General features: G+C 45.9%; 3 protein-coding genes and 1 non-coding gene across 4 annotated transcripts; 3 read left to right on the top strand and 1 right to left on the bottom strand.

Annotated features, from left to right (window-relative positions):
- Positions 1–3,333: 3,333 nt before the first annotated feature.
- Positions 3,334–4,034, top strand: LOC149104247 (uncharacterized). The gene has a single exon (XM_089272102.1). The coding sequence runs from the start codon at positions 3,572–3,574 to the stop codon at positions 3,968–3,970; it is 399 nt and encodes a 132-aa protein (XP_089128228.1). The 5' UTR covers positions 3,334–3,571; the 3' UTR covers positions 3,971–4,034.
- Positions 4,035–4,328: 294 nt separating this feature from the next.
- Trnah-gug (transfer RNA histidin (anticodon GUG)) lies at positions 4,329–4,400 on the bottom strand. Its single transcript has one exon. It is a non-coding gene; the product is annotated as a tRNA-His (tRNA).
- Positions 4,401–7,492: 3,092 nt separating this feature from the next.
- LOC149104245 (uncharacterized) lies at positions 7,493–8,817 on the top strand. Its single transcript, XM_089272069.1, has one exon. The coding sequence runs from the start codon at positions 7,877–7,879 to the stop codon at positions 8,696–8,698; it is 822 nt and encodes a 273-aa protein (XP_089128195.1). The 5' UTR covers positions 7,493–7,876; the 3' UTR covers positions 8,699–8,817.
- A 3,239-nt stretch (positions 8,818–12,056) lies between these two features.
- LOC149104244 (uncharacterized protein F54H12.2-like) lies at positions 12,057–14,132 on the top strand. Its single transcript, XM_089272012.1, has one exon. It carries the CDS (start codon positions 12,749–12,751, stop codon positions 14,129–14,131), a length of 1,383 nt encoding a protein of 460 aa, XP_089128138.1. The 5' UTR covers positions 12,057–12,748; the 3' UTR covers position 14,132.
- Positions 14,133–14,377: the final 245 nt, after the last annotated feature.

Here is a 14,377-nt window from a genome sequence, read left to right as displayed (position 1 = left end):
TTAAGCCAATAGTTAAAAATAGATAAAATTCTCAAATCTGTTGTTGATTATTTGTGGGGATAAAGCATTAGAATTAAAATCCTTAAAAGTGTGACAATTAACAACATTTTTCAAAAAGGATTTCACGTATGTGCATTCTAGTATCGATCCATTTGATCGTCCTATAGCGTTCCAGAGGACAGCCCCTCAATAGGAAATGGAGTTTTGAACGTATTTGGAGGCAAAACTAGGAGCTATAAGCCCATGCTTCAGTCTTGAAGATCTGTTGCCGTAGACAATGAACTCTTCAGCTAAAGTGCAAGGGAGCATGCCATGAGAACCCTTATAAAAATTTTTAAAAAGTTAGACTTAAAACTTGTATATCCATGTTTTCTTAATAATACAACAACTAATTTAAAAATACAACAGGTACTGCACGTAACGCAAGCAAGATGGCCACCAAAGTTAACCACCTAAAGCGTGCGAAAACCGATCTAACAGAAATACTCTGAAAATGTTAGACATTTATAGGGAATCCTAGACCACGTGGGAACTGCCTTCTATTCGACTCTCTGTAAAACTTTTGGCATAACTCCTTCCTTGTCATTATATATCGCCTACACCGCATGCAAATGCATGGAACCGAAACGCAAGCAAGCACAAGGGCATGCAAACGGAAAACTCAACCAAGCCATGTTACTATAGCAGAGATATGGACTCTCAATCAAGGGGTGATTTGCAGCGAATGCAATTATGCTATAACATTTACGTGCGACGCTCATAGCGACAATGTCTATTTAACAATTAGATTAGGAGCTCGAGTTTTCTATGAGATGAATCATCTATCACCTCAATGAAATCGAGAGCGAATAATGGAAGAAAACGGTTTCCTATGATTTCTCGACGTATTATTAAACTTCACGCCTTAACAAAATTGCACGGACTGAATTTTGTCATTGGAAATTTGCGGTTGTTTACGCGCGCGCACCCATGCTTTTAATAATTGTCAAGAAACCGGTAATGCCCTGCTTTTAGACTTCTCTGGAATGCCATTATCTATTTGCATCTAAATTTTCTACCAAAACTTGACAAATACCCGAAAATCTAATCACGTAGGGGCCAAACCACCCCCCAAATGTTTCGTCAGTTCTTGGGTATTTCACATTATTTCGCATTACTTGAAAAGTATTGACTCTTTCTACACCAAACTTGGCAGATAAGCAGGAGACCTACTGCCAATTATATTTACGTGAAAAATGTCAGTAAATGTCAAAGTTGCGACGTCACAGTGATGACGTCATGTTTTTTGCCACTTTTGAAGTTTTTAATATGCATGTTTTTTACAATGTGTTCGAAAGAGCACATCAAGGGGAGTTGAAACCTGAGAGAATTTTGTCCATATCACAAAAATTGAATGAAATATGGCATTTTTAAATATGAAAAATAACTCTGCAAAATATGGAGTCCCCCCTTGAGAAAAATCCCCAAATTGGAGCCGTAATTTTGTTCCAGCAAATGCAGCTATGTTGCACATGTGATGTGCCAGATGACTAAAGCAAAAATAAAGAAGAAAATCGGAATAAAAAATTATCCCTCTAGTGTTATTGCGTTAAAATTAGTTTTGTTACGTCATAACCTGTGACGTCACCCGTTTTTTTACTGTTAATACTATCCTAACAAAGCCGAAAATCAAATTTCTAAAACCATACGATTTTTGACAACATCAAGCTATCTATTTTTCTAGATTATTAGCCTTCCTAGAATAAAACTGAAAAAATAAACCAGAGAGACTGACTTAAGAAGAACAGTATGGTTAAGCAAATTCCGGGGGAGACAACAAAAAAATATTTAATTTACCATATCTCAAAACATAATCATTATAGCAAAAAACGGTTTCCGGCAGTTTACTCCTCAAGTCAAGGCCTTTCCAATGACAAAGTCTTTACATCAGATTTTACAAAAAATTATAGCACGTTTTGGTGACGTCATCAATTATGACGTCATAATCTGACATTTTGTCCTAACTTCCAAATTAAAATAAACTGGAGAACAAAGAAAGCTCATCTGCCAAACTTTGTTCAGAAATATATAAACCAAGCAAATATAGCCTTCATGAAACATTAGGGGGTTGGTTTGGCCCCTACATGAATTGACCACTGACATTTATAGTTAGATCTACTGACAACTGACCAAAGGCTCTCATCACTGTTATGATGATGAAAAGTAGAAAACAAAGACTTTGAAGAAAACAAGGGTTTCGCATTTAATTATATGCATATTTTTTTAAAAAAGGAGAGAGTCAGCTAGGAAAGGTTTGAGCCATTTAAGGTCTTTAGTTAATTATTAACAACCACTTAACCGAAAACTGAAAAATAGCCCAAAATTTAATTGACAACTGGCATTTGCACCCAATCTCCCTTCCCATCCAGACCCTCCTCACAATAAACGATTTTAAAACAAAACGTTAAACAGCAGATATGAACCAGTTAAGTCACCAAGAAAGGTTTGGTTAGGAATTGAAACATATTTTCTGAAATTTACGTGGCAAAATAAACCAGAGTGACTCTCTAACTGCAGTGTTTATTCACGACGCTTTTAATCAGGGCTTTTAATTGGAGTTTACATCCACATTTTCAATATATCAAGTTACCGTTTTTATGTTGACTTGTAGTCAGGGATTTTACCACACACTCGTGCATTAGAGTAAATAATTGATCAGAAATAGGTAAACACACTTGTATTCCGTTTAACATGTAACATGCCGGTAATAGGCAATGATATTCAGTCGTCGTGGCCATCCAAAGCACGGAGGAGGAATCCAGACATCAAGGTTTGAATCTTTTATTTTAGCTGTAGTTTTCATATCCTAGAAGTTATAGCGTTATAGTGTCTAACAACTTTTATAGTTCGATGTTGGGTCATTTAACTAAATTTGGAAATATGTAATTTACGATCTTCTTCGTAAAGAGAGGAGAAAAACAAAACAAACAGAAGCGTAAAAAATGCAAAGGAAAAACGAAGTCAAACAAAAGCGAAAATTTAAGGAAAATCAATCTTTGTAACTGTAGCTTTGTTCTCTACAAGAAGGGTTAAAATATAAAGGCGTAAGAAGCGGGTTGCCTCTAACAGAAAGTGCGTTCTGGGAATAACAACAAACGTAAAAGGAAAATTCACAAATACCAGGAATCTCTGAGAATACCTAACATGGAGATTCAAATAAGATCAATTTATTACGACCATATTATGTAGTTCTTCTTATATTTGGCCGTTGTTTTATTTTGTTTCTAATCTAACCTAAAAGAGCCCGCAAGCTATGAGAAGGCAACTCTGTGTAAGTAGTGAATAGCGCTTGTTGGGGCCGTAACCAATCAGGAGCCAGGGATCATACCACGTGACCAAGTTTTTCCCATACATTCTCTTAAATTGTAAAATCCAAGATGGCGGTTAGGTAGGCAAAACATGGCGCCCGTGACGTCACAGGTCACGTGCATTCCCAAATAAGGTAAACATGAAATCGAGGTTCATGTGTGAATAAAAAGGTGTTGAGTTGTTGAGTTTGTCATTGTTGTTTTGGAGATCGACGCGAAAAAGGATGACTTCGGAGGAGAGCAAGACGAAGGTGGAGGTGATTAGTATTCCTGCGGGGACGTTGCCAAAGGACATTCCGAGAGGGGAGTTTGCAGAGAGAGTGTTGGATGCCGTGAGGGATAGTCTTCTTGGAAAGATTATGAAAAGCTCCGTTAGGGACAGTACGGATAACCTCCTGAAGAAAGAGATGACGAAGCTGGCGGATGAGGTGATCCAGTTCAGACAGGCCATGTCAAGGAAGATGTTGGAGGACGAGTCTCTGGATAAAAAGGAACCTGTGCGTTTGGAGAGGTTGCCGGAGAGTTTTGAGGCCGGATGGAAAGCGTGGAAGGGTGGTTGGGGTAACAGAGAAGAGTTGGCGTATCAAGCCTTTATCGAAACGATGACGTCACCAGAGGAGTGAAAAAACATTTTTTATTTTATGCTTGTAACAAAAACTAATAAAGATCCTTTAAAGAGAGAATGTACATGGTTTGTTGCGTGATTTTTTTCATCGTCTCTAGGGCTTGCAGGTCATTGGTTCCTAGATGTACGAGGGATAGCATCATGGTTTGTGGGGTGAGGAATTCTCCGTGAAGGCCTGAGGAGGATTCGAACACGCGTCCGAAGGGCCAGACTTTGGAGAGGTCTCTTCGCATGTACCAGGGGTAGGGAAAGTGTTGGGCTAGGAAGAGGAGCATAACGTCTTCGTCGGGGTGGGGTTCGTCCAAACGGATTTTACAGGCCAGGGGTCTCTATAAGGGAATAAAAAAGAATTTTAATGCCCCGACCAGGAATCGAACCTGGGTCTTTGAGGCCACAACTCAACGTCTTAACCATTAGACCATCGAAGCGCTTACCTCTTTAGGACTTGGTTTTGGGAGTGTCATCGGGAGGAAGTCCGAAATTCACGGTATTGCAATGAGGGCAGCGTCTTTCGGAGGGTTTCAACCACCAGGTGTGGAGGGCTTTACAGGATCCGTGAAAGAATTGGTTGCAACAGGGTGTCAGGAAGTAGTCTTGGATACTGTGATTGGGAGTGAATCCTTCCTTACACCATAGACATTCGTATTTAGGAAATCGAGACATGGAGTCTGAAAAATAGAGCAAAAACAACTTTTTATTGGACACACCATGACTTAAATTGACAGTGTGGGACGTGTGCACGGTCCTATTGACCGGCGCCCTCTTTTTCCTCGGGATAACAATCAATGAATGATTTCACGTGATTGACACGTGACAGGGCCTGGTTGTAACCGTTTCCCAGGAAGACGGGTTCGTAACATTCGGTTTCCAGATTGTGGTACATCCCGTAGATGACCCCGTAACAGGTGGCGTAGACGCACCCTAGTCCCCATTCTTTTCTCAGTGGACCTGTGAGCGAGCGTACGAATCGGGTGTGGTTCCCTTTTCTGCTTAATTCTATGATCGGTTGGCGGCAGCAGGGTCTCAGCTGTTTGCACACGTGGCAGTGGAGGGGTGATTCCATAGCTAAAAATGAAGCAATTGTCTGTAAGTGTTGCGTACCCAGTCTATGTGAATCACCAAATCATTGGTATCGTCCTCGTCAAGGACGCCCAACCTCTCTTCCAGCCCCAGGAGATCTAGTTGGTCCAGGGCCACCCGGATAAAATCTGAAAGTTGTTCTAGGTCCCTGTACAAAGGGGTCTCTTCTTCTTCGTCCTTCATCCACTCTCTCACCCGCTTTTCCCAGGTATTCAACTCTGCTTTACACCGCTCTAATATTTCCATACTCACTTGGTACTTTGAGAAGCCACAGCAACGAGAGTATCCACAGTCTTCTGTAATGGGCGCTCATACAAGTTGAAATAACTCAGAGTGCCTTTGACGGTCCGACTCGCTTATTTTATACACACGTTATAATGGTGTCCAGTCTCCTACCGTGAGGGGTGTGGTAGGGGGATACCCCCTATCCCCTGGGTCTGGGGTTACACGTGACTTGGTCTCGATCTGTGATTGGCTGGACGAATCTTCATAAAGCGAATCCGCGCTGCCCCCGATCCTCACTCTGAGTTTTGAACTTGTATTGAGCGTCATTATGGCCTTGAGGGAGATATACTTGCAGAACAATTTCAGACCGAGAAAGCCTGACACTACCTATGAGGAAGCAATCGATAGAATGGACGAGGCCTGGACCCGATTTTATGAGAGTATGGATTTTCCTATCCGGGATTTGTTGGCGGGTCGACGTTGGCTGACAAGGTTCAAAGACTCCAGCCAGCTCGAGGTAATGCTCCACCAAATCTTATTTTTTATGGACGAGCAGAGGGAGAACTGGACCCGGAGTTTGTTCCAGTACCGGAGCATCGAGAAATGTTTTAGCCGGACCTTGTTCAACTCAATCTATGCCATACGCAAGAACATTGTATGGGACATTAAGGTGAAGCCGCCTGTGGACAGGATCACATTTCATAGACTGATGCTGTGTTACGGGTTTGAACCATTTCAGTCCACGTGGACTAAGAGACAAAAGAAGACAGCGAGACGGTATGTCAGTGTAATTGACTTTTATTACAGTACGTTCAACAAATGTAATCAAGTGACAATGAGAGCCATGATCGATGCGGAGGATAAATTACCCAACATGTAAATATTGTGAAATAAAAAATCGGAGTGTGTTTTTTTTTTACAAAAAACTGTGTCTGTGTTTTTGGAAAAATGGGCGGGGCGAGGTTTCGATCCTCGGACCTCTGGGTTATGAGCCCAACGCGCTTCCACTGCGCTACCCTGCCTTTCTTAGTCTGGGTCCTGTCCGTTAATCAGTATGGCTTCGGCGACTCCTCGTGGGTATTCGTCGATCCATTGAAAGAACTTGCAGGTACGCTTGGGACACTTGAGATAGAGCCTGTCTGGGTTGGACTGGGAGTGGGAGGTGGCTAAGACCAGGGACTTGTTGCATAGACATCGGAAACGGGCTGGGTCGATGTTCCTGTAGCAGGGGTGGGTCTGTTCTTCGACGCGTCTCAGGTACGCGCTCACACCTTCCCTGACACCACAGGTCACATAACACTTGGTGTAGAGTCGTTCAGAGGGGCATCGGTAATACTCGAACCAGGTACCTCCCTCTTGGGTTTTCACACACCCGAATTTCATGGTTACCATACAACGCGGGCAGATGAGATCTTGGGGATTCAGTTGGTTCAGGAACTGATCGGGGTCGAATTCCTCCAACACTTGGACTTCGGTGAATTCTCCTCGGTCATCCACTTCAGGTGGTACTTCTACGAGGTCGTCTTTCTTGAATTTGTCGAGTCCCATGGCTTCCAGGACTTGAATGGTTCGAGGAGGTGAGTCTCTGATCACGGTCATGCATCCGCCTTGAATGGCAGGTAGCTTTTCAGAGTCTATATGAGGAAGATAGAGTTAGTATCCCAACAAGGTGTTTTCACGTCGCATGGTTTCTAGGACGTGTCTGGTTTTTCTAACGTTTTTGGGAGTCAGTCTTTGCCTTCGCCTGTCGTGGTTACTTTTCATTTGGCTTTTACATTCTTGGCGTTTGATCGAAAAGGCGCTCCATGGTCGCGAGAAGCCTTTGAGAGGGACGGTGGTCCAACTGACCGAGTCCGGGGTGATTTCTTTGAAGAGGACGCGTTCTTTGAAACGTAGTCTGGAACTAGCTTTTTTGAATAACCATCTATCTAAGGTGGATTGTAGTTTACCTTCTCCTTCCACTCTCTTGGGCATGACCAGTTTCAGTTTCTTACGCGCCTCCTTCTTTTTGGATGATTTTTTCTTTTTCCTGTCGGGTTCGACATGTGAATCCATGACGACTGCTGAGAAAAGTGACTCGTGATGGAATGCGTGGTTCGACTTTATGGACGTTTTTGACGACCAATCAGTGACGTGTGGTGTGATGGGATCATGTGACGGTCTTCGTTCCGATTGGTGGGATCTGAAAAAGGGCGCGTGATACGGGAAAGTACGGAGTGAAAGTGGATCCACAGCGCGGGTATAAAAGGAGCCCGTTGGACGCAGCGAATCATTCTCGACTTGCTCTTGACGCGGTGATGACCTATAGGATTTTGACTGACAAGGACTTTGAAGAGATCCTTGAAGATCTGAGACAGCAGTTGAATCGAGCTTCTGACGTTTTGGATACAATCGAAAAAGAAGGCGAAAGACCGTTTCACGGGAAGATAATTGACTTGGAGTTACGTCTTGTCTCCCCTTTGTACTATAGGCTCCAGAGGCACTTGATTGACTGGTGCGACCGTAGTTGCTATCCTCATTTGTCGGGCTTGGAGATCACGAAGCGAGCGGATCGAGAAGGAAAGAAGTTTAACGAGTTTGTCTGAGGGTGGGTTTCAAGATGACTTACTATAGCAACTCGAACCAGATTCGGGACCTCGTGGAGCAGATCGTGGATCAGAAGGTACACACTTTAAGAGATCTCGATGCCATTCCGGAGGCGAAAGTGGACATGTACATTTTTGACAATCTCTTCGAACCGTTAGGTCAAATACCCGATAGTCTGTGGTCTTTTGAGCTCTTGATGAGACGTCGTCCTGACTGGGGTGGTACGATTTTGGAGATGATGAAGAAGAACGAACATGTGTATTTGTTCTGCGGTGAGTGGTGTCGCGTGATGTATAGAAGTGGTAGCGGTCAATTCAAATTCATTCATTGTCGGGATCCCACCCTGGACGCCAAGCGTGCCTGTTTTATCGCCACGGATCACCTCACGTACATGATGAGCGATGTCATCCGTGATCTGTTTGAACCATTGCGGTTCGCTCGCGACTTGTCACGACGGGTGAGGGAGTCCGACCAGAGTCCCAAGGTGGAGGAGATACTGACGTTCAACAGGTGCGCTCACAAGGAAACGTGTCTGAAGTTGGAAGAGTTGATCTACGATATCATGCGTCAGCGTGATATGTGGAAGGATCGGTTTTTCTTCCGTGCCCTTGAAGCCGATGAGGATGACCTGTGTGGTGAGTGTAGAGAGAGTATGCGCCAAGCATTCTATGTGAAGGGGGACGAGGAGGAAGCCCTGAGGTGGAGACCCGGTAAATGTGATTGGAGAAATTGTAAATATTATGCCATGGATACCTATGAGGAAGACTGTGATAATGAGTACGGTCAAGATTGTAAGGACACGAACTATACTCATTACTTTTCAGATTCGGACTAAGTCTTTTCTTCGCCTTCTTTTTCGTGTTATCCAATCAGAGTCGATTTTTACGTAAGAACCAATCAGGCACGACGTTTTTTGTACATATAAGAAAGTGTGAATAAAGAATTGGGTTCAAATCATTATGTCTCATGTCTTGAGTTGGTTGATCTCGAGAATGTGTACGACCATGAACGATCGATGGTGTTGGACGACCTTGTGTTCCAAGTGCACTAGTGTCTACGAGCGATACGGTAAGGGTGAACCCATCCCCTACAATTTCAGCGATTCGCCCTTGGAGGTGTTTGACTATACCGACGTCGAACCCAACGTGATGCGTTTTGTCGTTTATATCTTGTGGTTGAAACGGCAACCCGATTCATTTAAGAAGTATCTCGAGGTACGGGAGCAACGTTTCGAGTTGTGGAGACAGTGCGTGTATAAACTTTATAGACTATGAAGAAAGGTCAAAAGAAGAAGCAAAAGCCGCTTTCGACCGGAACGTTATTGGGACGGTATCGGGATCCTTCCAGACCCGGTAGTCTAGGCGGTCTGACGCGATTCGCCCAGGCCAATAAGATCTCGGTACGACGTGCTCGCGAGGTCTTGCAACGGGATTTGGGGTACACGTTGCACAAACCCAGACGTCGTCGTTTTCCCACGGTCCCGGTGGTGGTGTTCGGCATCGACGAGCAGTGGACGGCCGACCTGATCGAGGTGATCAATATTTCGAGGTACAATCGAGGGTATCGTTATCTCTTGACGGTAGTGGACGTGTTTTCCAAGCACGCCTGGGTCCAGCCCTTGAAGAGCAAGACGGGTAAAGCGGTGACGGAAGCCATGGCTAAGATCTTGAAAGGAGGTAGAAAACCCCTCAATCTCCAGACGGACGACGGGAAGGAATTCTACAACAAGACGTTTCAGGATTTGATGAAGCAGAAAGGCATTCATCATTTTTCGACGCGTGGGGATACGAAATCCAGTGTGGTGGAACGATTTAATCGGACCCTGAAGGAACGTATGTACCGGTACTTCACCGTGAAGAATACGATGACGTTTGTGCCCGTGTTACAAGAGTTGGTCCGAGGGTACAATCGATCGTATCATCGCTGTATCAAGATGGCTCCCGATCAAGTGACTTTGGGCAATAGCGAGGACGTGTGGGAGACTCTTTACGGTAAAAAGAAAAAAGGGAAATTGAAGAAACCGCAACTCAAAGTCGGGGATCGTGTGAGACTGAACAAGAAGTTGCGTCAGTTCAAGAAAGGGTATTTACCCGGATGGACCGAAGAGGTGTTTGTGATACGTCGAGTGCGTCCTGGGAGTGTCACCACGTACAAGGTGGAAGAATGGGACGGTACGGCGGTCGAGGGTACGTTTTACGCGCAAGATTTGCAAAAGGTGAACGTGAAAGACGACGATCTGTTCCGCATCGACAAGATCGTCAAACGAAAAGGGGATAAAGTCTTGGTGCGTTGGAAAGGTTGGCCAGTCAAGTACGACAGTTGGGTGGATAAAAGGGGCTTGTACGTGACCCAAAAGCCCAAGACGAAAAAATGAAAGACTTTTACGTGCAGTTGATGAGCAATGCCAGCGCGAGCGAGTTCGCGGACAACAAGGCCAACAGTTTCAAGAACCGTCTGCCGAACCCGTTGCATTTGAGAGAACCTGACTGGAAAGTGGGTATCAGCGACCTCTCGTTTCCGTCCGCGACGCGTAAGATGGGTTTGAAGAGATCTATTCTGTTTGAATTCTGGTGGATCGATATGGTGAACGCGTCCATAAACCTATACACGCGGGTCCCTGGAGTGACGCGAGAAGGCGATTTGGAATTCACGCCGAGGAGTGGTACCGAGTTAATGAACATGATACGTGATCGATACCTGCATAGGTTAGGAGATCGAACGGATGTCGACGTGACCCTGTACAAGAAAAAGAGCAAAGCCGACGATCCCACCGAATTGCTGTACACGGTCATGCATCGTGCCGAGCAGGGAGAATGCGTCCTGGACAACTCGAGAACGTGCCGCAGTCTCCTGATCAATGGTAAACGCGTCTACCCTCAGATGAACATCGGCATCGAATTGGCCAAGAAGATGAAATGGGTCAAGATGGGAAAATTACAGAACGGACAACCGGGTTACGTCTTGGGACCCCACCTGAGGAAAGAATTTCACAAGGAAGTCGTACCCACGGCCACGGACTTGATCGTAGGACAGAACGACGGGGACGAACTGTTTTACAAGATCGACCCGGACACCTTACGTTTGAGTTGTTTCATCAATTGGGTCTTCACGGACCTGGATCGCAGTTACGCAGAAGCGTTTGGTGACAATCGTCGTTCCTTGTTCGTGTATTCGAATGTGGGACAGAGTATGGTGACGGGAAATCAAGTCACGGACATGTTGAAACAAGTGCGTTACGATCCGGACGTGGTCGACCTTCAACCGAGACACATCCTATATCTACCGGTGCGTACAGCCGTTTTGGACATTATCGAGACTGAAGTGTCCGAGGAAGACGGACAACTGGTGGACTTTGCGTCGGGTGTGACCACGATCACGTTGCATTTCAAGAGAGAGGATGAGTGATTTTTACATCAGCTTACCCAGTAACAGCAGTAAGAACGAGTTTCCGGAGAACAAGTCGAACAGTTTCAAGATCAGGTTACCCAATCCCATACACCTGGAGGGACATGGATGGAAAGTGGGGTTGTTTAGCGTCTCCATGCCAGATGCGCGCGTGACGCTGCCTACCTTCTTCGGTCCTGAGGGTCCCACCACCACATTGACCCATACGAGCTGGAGGCGATACGATACGAGTGGTCGCATCATTTATGCGGAAGCTTACTTCGGCCAGGATGAACTCAAAAAGGTGTTCTACGACGTGAACGGTGTTGGACTCATGAAATCCATGATCGCCTATTTCGAGCGACAACGCATCTTCGCGTTCGACGGTCCCAAAATGGGCTCCAAATATGTCGGAAACGACGGGAAGAGATCCTACATCAAGTTCAAGTGGGAGGGTGAAGACCTAGTCATGGACAACAAAGACATCGTACGTCCTAGCAGTATGATCCCCGAATTGAACATCGTTGCCAAACTGGCTTTGAAAATGGGGTGGCTCGAAAAGAAAGACGGCGGTGGTTACGATCTGGGACCTAACTTGCAGGTAGAATTTATCGACGATGTCATTCCGGACATCAGCGCTGCCGGGGACATAAAAGACAAAGACGGAAAATATGTCTTTTGGGATGTTCACTCGGATAGAGGAGATGACGATTTTTTAACACTCAGCATCTATTGCAATTGGCGTTTTATGAACCTGAACGAAGCCTTCGAGATGGTGATGGGAGACAGGTCGCGATCCGTACTCGTCTACACTAACGCGGGAGGTAGAAGTGTGGTGGGAAATCAAGTCACGGATTTACTGAGACAGGTCAACTTGATTCGAAGAGGCGAAGGTACTCAGTACTTCGAACCCGTTCACGTTCAATATATTCCCGTGCGCAATGAGGTACTGGACATTATAGAGGTGCAAGTGGCTGAGGCAACTGGAGAACTGACGACCTTTGGAGCCGGCAATACGATCGTGACGTTACACTTTAAGAAATCATGATCGGGGGAACTTTGGTACGGTTTCATCCCGACGGATACCAATCGGGATCTGGCATATTCGGTCAGGTTTGGAAAGGCATCAAGAAACGTGGTCCCGGCATTCTCAAGGACGTTCTGAAAGAATCGGCCATGGAGGGTCTGAAAGGTTTAAAATCGGGTGGCAAAGGAGGAAAGCCCAATTGGAAAGGTGCACTCGCCGGGTTAAAGCGGGGAGCCATACGCTCCGGGAAACGTAAAGCGACGGAAGAGCTCCAAAGCTTTTTGGGCGGTAAAAGAAGAAGAAAAGACCTGTTTGGATCATGATTCCCATCTACTCGAGACGCGTGAGACGTCTCCCCGGAGGGATACGTACGTATAAAGGGGGTTCGCTCTTCCGGAGACGTTCAAAACTACCGGACTACCGTTGGGTACAGTCGGCACTGAGAAGGAGACGAAAAAGACGCCGTAGACGACGATGACGGACCTCGTGGCTCACGCTAGGTCGGCGGGGGTTCGTAACCCTCGCCTGGACCTGTTCACCACGCCTCCCACGGATCTCAGCATGTCGTCGCGACGTGAGGTGAGAATCAATCCGTTCAATACGGGGATCAACCCGGTGACCTTCCAAATCGATCCTCAAGAAGACTTCATCGACTTGAACGAGAGTTTCTTCGAAGTGGAGTTGGCCATCAAGACGGCTGGCGGAGGTAATTTGGCACAAGCGACTCTTGTCGGACTCGCCAACAATCTGGTCCACACCCTCTTCAAACAGATCAATGTGAGATTGAATGGGACTCTCATCAGCCCCCAGACCGATACTTACCACTACAAAGCCTACATCGAAGCGTTGTTGAACCACGACCGAGACGACGGTGACACGATCCTGGCACCCGAGGGTTGGTACAATTGTCTCGGTGTACCCAGTCGCGGAGAAGCCGATGTGATGACGGTCAATAAGTTGGATCCTGCTCACGCCGATTATGCTGCTTTGCCCCAGGATCTCAAGAACATGGTTCAAAGTCGAATTCAGTTTTTCGGTGGAAAGAGAGTGACTTTGAGGTTCAAACCTTACCTGGAAGTGTTTTATCTCAGCAAGTTACTGGTACCCGGCGTACAGATCCAGATCGACATGTACTTCAATGCCCCGGCTCTGTGGACAGTCCGATGGGCTGGTGCCGATAGTCTCAGACTGACTGAAGCCGACGTGAAAGTGAGATTGTTCCTGTCTCAAGTGAGAGTGACTCCCTCGGTGTACCGAGAACTCATGACTAGCATGAAAGGCGGAAGAGTGGCTACTTACCCCACGGTGAGAGGTGAAATTCGCACTTACTCGCATCCCAATGACAATCGTCATTTCGAGTGCAGCAATCCTTTCCACAGTAAATTGCCTAATCGGTTAGTGGTGGTGTTGATGAAACAAACAGCCTTCAATGGAACTATTACCATCAATCCGTTCAGTTTTGAACAATTCAATCTCTCTTCCATCAAACAACTGGTGAGAGGTGAAGAGTACCCCTACGAGACCTTGGAGCTCAAACACGACGATACCAGTAAAGATCTGAGAGGTTACCAAAGATTCCTCAAAGCCTCGGGAGCTTTGTGCAGAGGAAAAGGAAACATGGTCCGGAAAGAGGACTGGGGACACGACAAGAGATGCAACCTGTTTGTATTTGATAACACGGCCAATGGATGTTTGGACAGTCCAGTGTTGAACCCCCAGCAGGAAGGTGAACTGCGTCTGGTGATCGATTTTGCAGACAATCCAGGCTCAAACCTGACCATCTTGTTGTACGGCGAATTCGAGAACATGCTGGAGATCAACGAGAACCGAGTCGTCCTCTACGACGTGTACCAGTGAGAAGAAAGAAGAAAAAATGGAGACAGTAGCCTTGAATAATTTACAGTTGGATTATTTGGCACGGACGAATCCGTCGCTCTGCTGTGTTTTTCACGGCACGGTCCCTTGCGATCGGCTTCCGAGGACAGTACCTCAAGAGGGACCGACCGCTTACATCGTGAACACGGACCCTCACGACAAACCGGGATTTCATTGGATCGCTTTGTGGGCCGACAAGAACAAATGCGAGATCCTGGACAGTTACGG

The sequence above is a fragment of the Orbicella faveolata genome, unplaced genomic scaffold (genome assembly GCF_042242905.1).
Source record: "Orbicella faveolata isolate gen_17 unplaced genomic scaffold, um_ofav_v1 contig_34, whole genome shotgun sequence".
Classification (NCBI taxonomy): Eukaryota; Metazoa; Cnidaria; class Anthozoa; order Scleractinia; family Merulinidae; genus Orbicella; species Orbicella faveolata.
This window is presented reverse-complemented; position numbering and strand designations above follow the sequence as displayed.